The sequence below is a fragment of the Caretta caretta genome, chromosome 2 (assembly GCF_965140235.1).
Source record: "Caretta caretta isolate rCarCar2 chromosome 2, rCarCar1.hap1, whole genome shotgun sequence".
In the NCBI taxonomy this organism is placed as follows: Eukaryota; Metazoa; Chordata; order Testudines; family Cheloniidae; genus Caretta; species Caretta caretta.
The window spans coordinates 153385082-153398374 of NC_134207.1; the positions used below are offsets into that span (position 1 = coordinate 153385082).

At 41.5% G+C, this 13293-nt stretch overlaps 1 protein-coding gene across 3 annotated transcripts in view; it reads left to right on the forward strand.

The window, feature by feature from the left end:
• The window catches only part of GABBR2 (gamma-aminobutyric acid type B receptor subunit 2), an 854643-nt gene that overhangs the window by 821018 nt on the left and 20332 nt on the right, over positions 1-13293 (forward strand). For all 3 annotated transcript variants that reach the window (XM_048839469.2, XM_048839471.2, XM_048839470.2), the window contains one exon: positions 3435-3564. In XM_048839469.2, coding sequence (XP_048695426.1) covers positions 3435-3564 — 130 coding nt within the window. The remainder of the gene's footprint in view (positions 1-3434; positions 3565-13293) is intronic.

A 13293-nucleotide genomic window follows, 5' to 3' on the forward strand; every position in this document is an offset into this window, starting at 1 on the left:
GGGCTGTACCTACTAGCACAGTCTAGCCCTCGGGGAGGTCATTCTTTGTTTCTATACATTCCTGTATGGTGCAAGTGCAGCAGGCCAGTGTTCTCTCTTGATCTTCCAGGCATGTTGCTGGGGAAGAGGTCTTTGCTTCTCTCTTCCTACAGTCTGAAGGATGCTTTCAAAGAGTTCAGGATGTTTTCCCCCTTGCCTGGAGGCTGGTACCAAGGGCAATGCCAACCAAAAACAGCCACTGAATGGCCACCTGCTGACTGGCAGGTTGGTCAGTTTGAGTTATGAAGGATCTAAAAAGTTAGAAAATAATTTTCAAATCACAGAAAGCATGGAACTTTCTCAACTCTCATTCTGAAATGATGAGCTTGATTTTCTTCAAACCTTCCAAAAATGCCACCTCTGAGCTGAATTACAGAAAAACATCCTCATAAAAGGAGTTTCTCTGAGAAGGTTAAGAGGGAGTGAAGATAGCATTTAAAAAAATGTAGTTTGTCCCAGGATATTAGAGAAGCAAGGTGGGTGAGGTAATATCTTTAATTGAACCAACTTCTCTTTGTGAAAGAGACAAGCATTTGAGCATACACAGATCTCTTCTTCAGATCCTGTGTAAGCTCAAAAGCTTGTCTTTCACCAACAGAAGTTGGTCCAATAAGAGAGATTCTCACCTATCTTGTCTCATTTAAAAGAATGAAATGCTTCCTGTAGTCTTGACTTTATAGTCACATCCGTGATGCAACAGTTTGGATAAGTTCCTTTTTTAATTGCCAAAACTAAACAAATGAGTTAATTATGTCCGTGCTACTTTGTTATTATTATAAGAAAATGTTTTCATAGGGTGAGTGTGTGAGACATGACTCCAGGAGGCGCAGGGCACAAAAGCAGCTCAGGGAGAAAAGGGTCACATTTGCACTCTCAGGATTCTGGCTGGTTATGGGCAAGCGTTGCTTCCAACACAACTTAAAACAGGCCAGGGCTGACCTAAGCTCTGGCATTTCCTGCCTGGGCTGTGCACCCCGCAGTGTCCATAACTGGTATAGCAATGTACACTATGGAGATCACTCAGCTTCTTCTAACATGCCTCATTCCACCCCAACACACATCTTGTGCATAGACCCTACACTGGGGAATTCTCTCCAAGCTCCTTGTGGTGCCATTAGGGTCTCATACGCTGGCTCAGTGGCCTACAGGGTCAGGAGCAGCACAGAGAATCCCTCCCATAAATATGAAAGCCAGACGCAGCATTATGATCTCCTAGTCTTAACTCCTGTACAACATGATTATATCATTCTCTTGTTTAAATGCTTTCTCTTTACATATTTTGACATTTCATATATTATTTGATTACTGAATCTGCTAAATGACTGAATATTTGTGCATTACTGCTGCACTGACTCGGACAAGGTCAAATGTAAAAATAACTGAGAATTCCTACAAAGGGCTGCGTTCAGCTTGCTGTAGAAATCAATGTAGTAGCCACCTATAGTACATCTGTAATGCACGTGCAGTGAATGAAATTAAGAGGTTTCCATACAAGGCATGCCAGTGTCAAGGGACTCACTCTCTTATTCAGCAAGACGACAATGTCATGTGAAGTAAAATTTGCTTAACTAAAATGAAAAGTACTAAATGACACAGCAGCTTGTTCTTTTCATGTGTATGTTATCTCTAGCAAATAACCATAATTATTGGCTATTTAGAGTCCTATCTGAACAGCTTTCCACTTTAACTCATTTTGGTACCTTTAGCATGACTTTTGGAGGTACTATAGGCGTTCTATTAAAACTCACTATTTGACACACTGCAGTAATTGCAATGCCAAGCTGTCTGCTATTCTAATTATGAAAGCTATGCATTTACTGCAGATACTGGAAGCAGTGACTTGAGTTTTTAATGGCTCCCACTAGGGCTGTTGATTAACAGTTAACTCATGTGATGAACTCAAAAAATCAATCACTATTAAAAAACTTAATTGCAATTAATTGCATTTTTAATCGCACTGTTAAACAATAGAATACCAATTGAAATTTATTAAATATTTTTGGATTTTTTTCTACATTTTCAAATATATTGATTTCAGTTGCAACACAGAATACAAAGTGTACACTGCTAACTTTACATTATTTTTATTACAAATATTTGTATTGTAAAACTGAACAAAACAGACAGTATTTTTCAATTCACCTCATACAAGTACTATAATGCAACCTCTTTATCATGAAAGTGTAAGTTATAAATGTAGATTTTTTTGTTACATAATTGCACTTAAAAAACAAAACAATGCAAAACTTTAGAGCCTACAAGTCCTACTTCTCATTCAGCTAATCGCTAAGACAAACAAGTTTGTTTACATTTACAGGGAGATAATGGTGCCCTCTTCTTATTTACAATGTCATCAGAAAGTGAGACCAGGCGTTCACATAATATATTTCATGTTATAATAATCTCAGATGACTCAGCACATGTTCATTTTAAGAACACTTTCACTGCAGATTTGACAAAACGCAAAGAAGGTACCATGTGAGATTTCTAAAGATAGCTACAGCAGTCGGCCCAAGATTTAAGAATCTGAAGTGCCTTCTAAAAATCTGAGAGGGATGAGGTGTTGAGCATGCTTTCAAAAGTCTTCAAAGAGCAACGCTCTGATGCGAAAACTACAGAACCCAAATCACCAAAAAAGAAAATCAACCTTCTGCTGGTGAAATCTGACTCAGATGATGAAAATGAACATGCGTCAGTCCACACTGCTTTGGATTGTTATCGAGCAGAACCAGTCATCAGCCTGGACTACCTTTGGAATGGTGGTTGAAGCATGAAGGGACATATGAATCTTTAGCACATCTGGCATGTAAATATCTTGCAAAACCAGCTACAATAGTGCTATGCAAACACCTGTTATCACTTTCAGGTGACATTGTGAACAAGAAGTGGACAGCATTATCTCCAGCAAATGTAGACAAGCTTGTTTATCTGAGCGATTGGCTGAACAAGAAATAGGACTGAGTAGACTTGCAGGCTCTAAAGTTTTACATTGTTTTATTTTTGAATGCAGTTTTTTTTGTACATAATTCTACATTTGTAAGTTCAACTTTCATGATAAAGAGATTGCACTACAGTACTTGTATTAGGTGAAATGAAAATGCTATCTTTTTTGGTTTTTACAGTGCAAATATTGGTAATCAAAAATATATATATAAAGTGAGCAATGTACACTTTTTATTCTGTGTTGTAATTGAAATCAATATATTTGAAAATGTAGAAAACATCAAAAATTAAATAAATGGTATTCTATTATTGTTTAACTCTGCGATTAATCGCACAATCATGATTAATTTTTTTAATTGTGCGATTAATCGTGATTATTTTATTTTTTTTAATCACTTGACAGCCCTAGTTCCCACTCATTAGATTTCTTGTACTGTGTTTTTGTTTTATAGCTAGACAAAGATTTAGAAGAAGTTACTATGCAGCTCCAGGACACACCTGAGAAGACAACATACATTAAGCAGAACCACTATCAGGATCTTAATGACATCCTCAGTATACGGAACTTTACAGACAGCAAAGGTAAGAATCAGTGATGCCTGCTAAGGGCTTGGTCCTGCAAGGTGTTAAGTAGTCTGGCCCAGTGGACTGGCTCCAGAGGGCTCAGCATTTTACAGGATTGAGTGTTAAATTATAAGGTTTCATTTTGCAAATATGCAGAATCAAATACTAAGATATACTGTGTTCACTGCTTAGTTACCTCTCTGTATAAAATGGCCTTCTCCTATTGTGCCCTCTAAGAGCATATCATATACAGAAAAATATCAGAGAAAGACATTTTAAAAGATGTTCAGAATCAAGGATTTTCTATGTTGCAAGCAGGATTAGAGCATCATAGAGGGATGATTAAAAAGACTTGTTTTATTTTGGATGTTGTGACAAACTGCAGTATTAAACATGACCTGACCTGAAGAAGAGTTCCATGTAAGCTCAAAAGCTTGTCTCTCTCACCAACAGAAGCTGGTCCAATAGAAGACATTACTCATCCATGTTGTCAGTATTAAATGCGGGAAACCCAGTTTTCAAACATGATGGTCTTATTAGGGTGTCCAAATTTTGCTTTTGGCCAAAAGCCAAAAAAAATGTATTTACTTATATACTAAGTGCTGATTTGAGCTTCCAAATGTCAGATTGGAGACATTTGTGTTTGAAACCTTTTACCTAGAAATAGGCTGTGCTAAAAAGGAATTTTCATTACTACTATAGCTACCCCGCAGCTGCTTTCACCATGTGTTTTGCATCACTCCCCAAAGAAATACAGGCAAAACAATTACTGCCATTAAAGATGTTCCACTATTGAGAAGGAGCATCATCCACTTGGGTCATAGTCAGGACACCTGAGTTCTATTTCTGACTCAGACATTGATCTGCTTTGTGACTAAAATGGGGATAATGATGTGACAAATCAGGAAAATGGCTTATTAGTCTTATTAATCTTATGTGTGACCCTGTTTCCCGGTTCGGTTTCGTATTGTTACCTGCCTGAATGCATAATCAAATCAAAGGGAGCTGTAAAAGTAAAATCAAGGAAGTGATATTCTCTTCCCAAGGCAAGGGCTGAGATCAAAATATCCTGAGGAGTTAAAAAGATGCCCCTGGCAGAAAATGGGGTATGAGTGGGAGTGGTCTGCTCAGCTGGAAGCTGACAGTAACAGAGTCAGCCTGTAGGAAGGCGGACACACACTGACTGGGGAGTTACAGTCTGCAGCAAGTGAACTGTAACTTGGTGCCCAGAGAGCACAGGGACACCAAGTCAAGTCCACAAAGGGGATAGGAGAATGCCAGGCATAAGTAAAATAATATAGGTCTCTTCATACTCTTATGTACCAATTGGACAAAATAAATCATACTTTCTTTTGGAGAATCTGCTTCTGTGTTATTGCATGTTATTACTGATCACAGGAGGAGGGCCCCAAGCTCTGTTGGGCTGGTAGGCAACACAGCTGGCACCCATGGAGGTGTGTGGTTGGGTTACAGGGTCCCGTCCCAACGAGAAATAGAGGCACAGTCCTCCGACTCAAGAGGGGTGCACTCAGGAGTCTGTAAAAGGGTCTCAAAAGGGGCAGCCTGACTAGGGAGTATGACAATAATGATACATATTATTCACTGTAAATCTACAAATGAAAATCTCTATGTAAGAGTTAAGTGTTATATATTTCAAGCTGTCCTCCAGGGGCTCAAAAGCATGAGTACCAATTTCAGGGCAGGCTGCCAGGAAACAACATAAAGCCCAAACTGGCTGAGAGTTCTATACGTACATTTCACTAACCAAATATAAACTCCTCAGGCACCAAAACAGGAGTCAGACATTGCCTGGGGGTATTCCAATCTATTCTGCCACCTAAGCAAGCTTACCTTTGTGATAGATGATCCCGGACACCAAAAATCACAGTGATATTCAGGTTACTCCCAATCCCAAAGGGCAGATCACTTACCCCAGGTCAATTGCATTCTAGTTCTTATACCAAAGAATGCTTGTAGCCAATCCTATAATAAACAAACAATCTAAAGATTTAACTAAGAAAAAAAATGAGTTATTTATAAGGTTAAAGCAGATAAATATACACTGTGACAAAATTGGCCAATGTTAGTACGGTGGGTCCTGTACTTCTCTTGGCCAGTGGCCTGGGAAGGTGGTAAAGGAGGGAAGCGGGAGAGTGGTCTGGGTTTGCTCCTCACTCTGAGCCCCCAGCCCCTCTCAACTCCTGCAGGTTCTTACCCTCTTCCCCCTTGGGTGGGGTACCTTCAGTCCTTAGACACTGGGGTAGAGTCTCCCTTACTGCAGTTCTCTGATCTTTCAGGTCTCACAGCATGCCTCCAAGCTCTAGTCCTCTCTCCTTCCTCCTTTTTTCTGTCTGCCTGAAGCAGGGGCTTTTATTAGGTTCCTGACAGGGCCTTAATTGACTGCAGGTGCTCCAATTAACCTGTAGTAACCCTCCCTAGTCTACAGGGAACCACACCTTAATTAGCCTAGGGTTTATATATTTCCCCTCTACCACTGCTCCCTGGCCCTCCTGTATCACAGCACTGATGAATGAGTTAGTTTTAGGTTCCAAAGATGATAGAAGCTGCTGTAATATTCAGGTTCTATATCTCCTTTAGGGCTAACCTAGGCTAGGCAGCTGGGGATCCCTTGCTTATGCTTAGAAATCTTTCTGTCCCAAAATCCAAGCAGCAAAGAGATAGTTTCTTCTTGTGAGGGATTTTTCAGAGTTCAGGGTGATGGGATGAGTTCATGCAATGTCTCCTCTTCCTGAGGGGAAGAAGGGGAGGAATGCAATTTACTAAGTCTTTGTTCTTTGATGTTTCACAATGGCTCATTTGGTTTCAATGGACCGTCTTGATGGACAGGAACTAACACCTTCTGTAGGAAACCAGCATTTTACATTAATTAATGCTTCTTTCCTGTTTGGTGACTTCCACAAATGCAGAGGATTACAAGGCAAACATTTAATACCACTTTATATCATGGAGTACAGATGTTGTAAGCGAGATTAATACATGCAGTATCCTACAAGCATTTCATAAAGTCTAAAAACTAAACACATTCTTATAACTCTAATATCTATTTTAACAATATTTACACACAGGTGAGCCCGACTGGTTTCAGCTATTTATTTGTTAGTGTTCAGCTGAGGCCTACATGCCTTGGCATGAGCTGGCACCTGGTCTGCCAGAGTCACAATATATATTATTATTGGAAAAACTACTTGCTGTTCATTGGGATGTCACAGTGAGACATCACAGAATTGCTTAATAGATTCCCAGGTCAAAAGGGACTATGATGATCATCTGGTCTGATCTCCTATATAACACATACTGTAGAACTTCCCCAAAATAATTCTTAGAGCGTATCTTCCAAAAAACATCCATTCTTGATATATAAATTGTCAGTGATGGAGAATCCACCACAGTTTAAGTTGTTCCAGTGGTTAATTGCTCTCACCTATGGCTGTCTATTAATCGCAATTAACTCAGTGATTAACTCAAAACAAATTAATTGTGATTTAAAAAAAGTAATTGTGGTTAATGGCAGTTTTGATTGCACTGTTAGTACTAATTATTGTTACCTTTTCTTGAATATTCCATTCTTTCGCAACATCTAAGACATGCTCTACACATTTTTCAGCATAATATCTCTCTTCAGTAGGCATTACTGCTAAAGCAAATGACTGCAGTGTCCATGCAGCATCAATCAGATGTGCTGTGACTCCAAGATAGTTGTGATTGCTCAAAGATGTCCAAGGATCACCAGTCAAAGCAAGCAGTGCATTTTTCAGGAGCTCTGACTTTGTAGTCTTCTCATTGTGATCTAGGTCATGTATTCATGATGCAATGGTTCCTCGGGTGGTGTGACTGATTGGAAAATGCAATTTGAATAACCTCTCTTTGTTCTCTGTCATTTACAATGTTGAGTGGTCTGCAGTCCATAGCTATTCACTTTGCAATAACATTAGTTAAGCTGTTGCACTTCCTTTGATCCATCAGCTTGTAGTGATCCTGAAACTCTGTAAGGTTACTCTGTCACGGCTCGCGGGATTCATTTGCTGTCGGTGGGTTATCTGTAGCACAAGAACTGGAGGCGAGAGCATGTTTAGCGTGTAGGTGGTACTGCAGACTTGAAGTACTTTGATGGTATTGGAACTTAGCCTTGCAAAAGCTACAGGTAACTGTCTTTTTATGCAGTGCGATCAAAACTATGATTAATCGCGACTAATTTTTTTAATCTCTTGATAGTCCTACTTATAAAGCTCAGTCTTGAAACAAGTTAGTTTATTTTCCCACACTGCTCCCCTTGGAAGGCTGCGCCAGAACTTAAACTTTCATCTAACTTCAAGCCTAAATTTGTTGATGGTCAGTTTATATCCATTTGTTCTTGTACTACCCCTGGCCCTTAACTTAAATAGCACCTCTCTCTCCCTGATGCTTATCCCTCTGATGTATTTATTGAAAGCGATCATACCTCCCCTCACCCTTTGTTTTGTTAGGCTAAAACAAGCCAAGATCCTTAAGTCTCCTCTTGTAAGGTAGTTTCTCCATTCCTCCGATCCTCCTAGCAGCTCTTCTCTGAACCTGTTGCAGTTTGAAGTCACCTTTGTTAAACACAGGAGATCAGAATTGCATCCAATATTCCAGATGAGATCTCACCTGTACTTTATAATAGTACAAGTGGTAATAACGCTTCCCTATCTCTGCAGAAAATACCTTGCCTGATGCATCCTAGGATTGAATTAACCTTTTTCACTGCTGCATCACGTTGGCAGCTCATAGTCATCAATCAATATACCCAGGTCTTATTCCTTCTCTGTCACTTCCAACTGATAAGTCCCCATGGCCTTTCGCTTTGCACTAGGGCTGTCAATTAAGGATTAATTCACAGCACAAGTAATGTGTTAATTCGCGGGGGCTGAAGGCCAGAACCCCACACCCCAAGGGGGGCTAAAGGTAGGGAATCATAATTTTTTCTAGTGGGGGGTCACAATTTTTTTTAAGTCTAAATGGGGTCGCCAGCACAAAAAGTTTGAGATACACCGCTCTAAAGTTTTACATTGTTTTATTTTTGAGTGCAGTTATGTAAAAAAAAAATCTACATTTGTAAATTGCACTTTCACGATAAAGAGACTATACCATGGTACTTGCAAAAAGAAAAGGAGGACTTGTGGCACCTTAGAGACTAACAAATTTATTTGAGCATAAGCTTTCGTGAGCGACAGCTCACTTCATCGGATGCATGGTATTTGTATGAGGTGAATTTCTTTTTTTTGTAAATCTTTATTCCATTGCAAATATTTGTAATAAAAAATAATATAAAGTGAGCACTGTATAAAATAATATAAAGTGAGTATTCTGTGTTGTAATTGTAATCAATATATTTAAAATCTAGAAAACATCCAAAAATTTAAATAAATGGTATTCTATTATTAACAGCGTGATTAAAACTGCGATTAATCATGATTATTTTTTTTAATCTCGCGATTAATGGCAAATTTTTTAAATTGCTTGACAACCCTACTCTCACCATTGAAAATGTATGCCTTATTTCCGGTATGAATTTGTCTAGCTTCAATTTCCAGCCATTGGATCATGTTATAGCTTTCTCTGCTAGATTGAAGAGACCATTATTAAATATTTCATAGAATCATAGAATCATAGGATATCAGGGTTGGAAGGGACCTCAGGAGGTCATCTAGTCCAACCCCCTGCTCAAAGCAGGACCAATCCCCAATTAAATCATCCCAGCCAGGGCTTTGTCAAGCCTGACCTTAAAAACTTCTAAGGAAGGAGATTCTACCACCTCCCTAGGTAACGCATTCCAGTGTTTCACCACCCTCCTAGTGAAAAAGTTTTTCCTAATATCCAACCTAAACCTCCCCCACTACAACTTGAGACCATTACTCCTTGTCCTGTCCTCTTCTACCACTGAGAATAGTCTAGAACCATCCTCTTTGGAACCACCTCTCAGGTAGTTGAAAGCAGCTATCAAATTCCCCCTCATTCTTCTCTTCTGCAGACTAAACAATCCCAGTTCCCTCAGCCTCTCCTCATAAGTCATGTGTTCCAGACCCCTAATCATTTTTGTTGCCCTTCGCTGGACTCTCTCCAATTTATCCACATCCTTCTTGTAGTGTGGGGCCCAAAACTGGACACAGTACTCCAGATGAGGCCTCACCAATGTCGAAGAGAGGGGAACGATCACGTCCCTCGATCTGCTGGCTATGCCCCTACTTATACATCCCAAAATGCCATTGGCCTTCTTGGCAACAAGGGCACACTGTTGACTCATATCCAGCTTCTCATCCACTGTCACCCCTACGTCCTTTTCTGCAGAACTGCTGCCTAGCCATTCGGTCCCTAGTCTGTAGCGGTGCATTGGGTTCTTCTGTCCTAAGTGCAGGACCCTGCACTTATCCTTGTTGAACCTCATCAGATTTCTTTTGGCCCAATCCTCCAATTTGTCTAGGTCCCTCTGTATCCTATCCCTGCCCTCCAGTATATCTACCACTCCTCCTAGTTTAGTATCATCCGCAAATTTGCTGAGAGTGCAATCCACACCATCCTCCAGATCATTAATGAAGATATTGAACAAAACCGGCCCCAGGACCGACCCTTGGGGCACTCCACTTAATACCGGCTGCCAACTAGACATGGAGCAATTGATCACTACCCGTTGAGCCCGACAATCTAGCCAACTTTCTACCCACCTTATAGTGCATTCATCCAGCCCACACTTCTTGAACTTGCTTGCAAGAATACTGTGGGAGACCGTGTCAAAAGCTTTGCTAAAGTCAAGAAACAATACATCCACTGCTTTCCCTTCATCCACAGAACCAGTAATCTCATCATAGAAGGTAATTAGATTAGTCAGGCATGACCTTCCCTTGGTGAATCCATGCTGACTGTTCCTGATCACTTTCCTCTCGTGTAAGTGCTTCAGGATTGATTCCTTGAGGACCTGCTCCATGATTTTTCCGGGGACTGAGGTGAGGCTCACTGGCCTGTAGTTCCCAGGATCCTCCTTCTTCCCTTTTTTGTTATTTGTTCTTCTTTGAGTAGTGTCCCTCTTGGTGCTCCACTCTAGGTGCTCTGGCACCCCCTGCGCCTTTGATCAGAGATTTTTCATAGCAATGTCCATTTGGCCCGTGCACATGTGTTATTCCACCTCATACTCCATGCCATTGCTGTATAGCACTACTCCAGCTAACCTTCCTCAGTTCCTTCTCAACTGCTCAAGCTCGAGACGGAGCCTCAGCTAGTTGTCCAAGTTGATTTTTTTGCCTCAACTGTGTTCTTTTAGCTTTTGTACTTAGTGTATTACAGTAGTTAGTACTTAGTAATAGTTTAGTTATAGTCAGATTTTTTTATAAAAATATATCTAAAAAATATATATAGCTTTTAGATAGTTCCCCCATTCCACCCCCGGGGAGTTTTTCACCCTTTCCAAGGCATGTTCTCCTGGCTTCAAGTGTTGCTTGTCATGTCAAGAGGGAATCCTGGGGAGCGACGGACACTCCTGCTGCATTCATTGCTTTGGGGAATCTCTCATATTTCCCAAAATTGAAACTTCTGTCTGGTGTTAAAATCAAGAGCCAGAACAACCTGGAGATAAAACTTCAACTCCTTATAATGGAGATCTTGCTGCATCCAGCCTCTGACCCAGGTCAGGAGCCCCCTCATATGATGGTTTCTGAGTAAGTCAGCTGCCTCTTCTGTCTCAGCAATGCATTCCTCAAGGACATGTGAGAGGAAGACCCTAGATTCCTCTCGTAAATATTCCAAAGACCATGCCCCAAGTTCTCTAGATAGAGAATCTACCTCAAAGAAGTCAAAGGCATTAGCTCCCCCAGATCCCATTGGTCTCCAACATGGTATCCACAAGTCTGATGCTTCCTCGGGTACAGAGAGCTCCACCAAGCCTAGACACTCTAATGTATCAGGCTCTGAGAGGCCATTGGTAGTGACAAGAGACTACGGTGGCAAGAAGAGCTCTACCGCAGTACAGAAAAAGAGTGCTTGCACTCCATCTGGATTTCCCTGGGAGTTTTCAAAACTTATGCTACCCTCTACTCCTTCAGCTACCATTACTTCAGCTTAAGCCATGGACACAGTACAACAACAATCTTGGTACGGCCAGAATTCCAATTTCCCCAAGATCTCAGAGTGTCGGAGACTCCTGATTCACTATTGCTCAGCTCTGATCTTTCCTGATACCGAGAACTTCCAGATCTCCAAATGCCTACCAGGTACCGATGGTGGTATCTCACAGTTCCTCAGTACCAAGAGCTCCAGATCCCCATACACCCGTCCAATGTTAATGGTTGTACCTCAAGTTCCTTCTGCAGCCACACCATTACCAAGTGACTCAGAGAAAGGGGATTCTGGTGAACACTCTTCCTCAGCCTCCCAAATATCTGTGCAAAGCTCTTCACTCCACCCCCACGAAGGCTATTTTCCTGAGATCCCTGAGGAGCCTGAGCTCACTCATGAGTCCACAGCTACCATCCCACTGGGGTGAGCACCTGTGGAATCCGCCACCCGTGCCATATGCACCACCCATGGGCCATACTGGAACCCCTGGGTGGCTTATTGCCATGAGTTCTCTAGGGCTCAAGCTCTGTCCTTCTTAGAGACAGACAACCCTCCTCATCCTCCCTTTCCAGGAGACTAGAGCCTCAGGAAGAGACTTTTGAGGAACAGGAGGCCAGGGTTGACAAGCAGATTTTTCCAACTGTGAACATCTCTTCTTTATCCCCAGATGAAGCTGTCAATGCCACCTCACCATCCCTGGCTGACAATTTTAAGCAGTTTCAGGATATCATCAGGAGTGTCACAGATTCTTTACAGATTCCTGTCAAGGAGATGGAAGAACTGCATCATAAGCTGTTTGACAGCCTCCCTACTACCTCCTCTGCCCACATTGCCCTGCCAGTAAATGATCCTGCAAATGTCATCTGCCATACATCAGCCTCAATTCCTCCCATGTACAAGAGGGCAAACAAAAAATATTGTGTTGCTTCTCAGGAGTCAGAATTTTTCTCCTTGGGGGTCGAGGCAGTTAACGAATGTGGAAGACAGCACCACGCTAAAGCTATGGCCTATGATAAAAATTTGAAATGTCTCAACTGCCTTGGTAGAAAACCTTATTCTTCAGCTACTTTACAGTTTAGAATCACCAATTACCAGGCCTTAATGGTGAAGTATAACCACACTAACTATACTACGCTGAAGTCGTTTATTGAGCATCTGCTGGCAGAGAACAGAGAGCAGTTCCAGGCAGTTGTTGCGGAAGGCCAACTCCTCTCCAGGGCAGCTCTGCAGGCTTCTCTCAACTTTGCTAATACTGCCGCTCATTCTATTTCCACAACAATATTTATGAGGCTTCAGCTCCCTGGATTCCCAAATTAGGTCCAGAATACGATAAAGACCTCCCTTTTGACGGCATTAAGGTGTTCACTGGCAACATGGATGAATCTCTGCACACATTAAAAGATCCCAGGGCCACTTTATGATATCTGTGGAGCTACAGGCCTGCCCAGAAGAGAACATTTAGTAGGTCTGTAATGGGGTCTACAAACCCTAAACTGAGCATAGACAGAAAAGCGAGGAGAGCCTCTCCTGTTTGCAAGCAAGCAGCTTGACCACACTCCCAAACAGCTGCCAGAGCATGGAGACAGGCACCCACAGCTGCAGCAGCCAGTTGGGAAAACAAGGCCTGCTATAAAGGGGAGAGTACAGAGAAGCAAAGGGGGATAG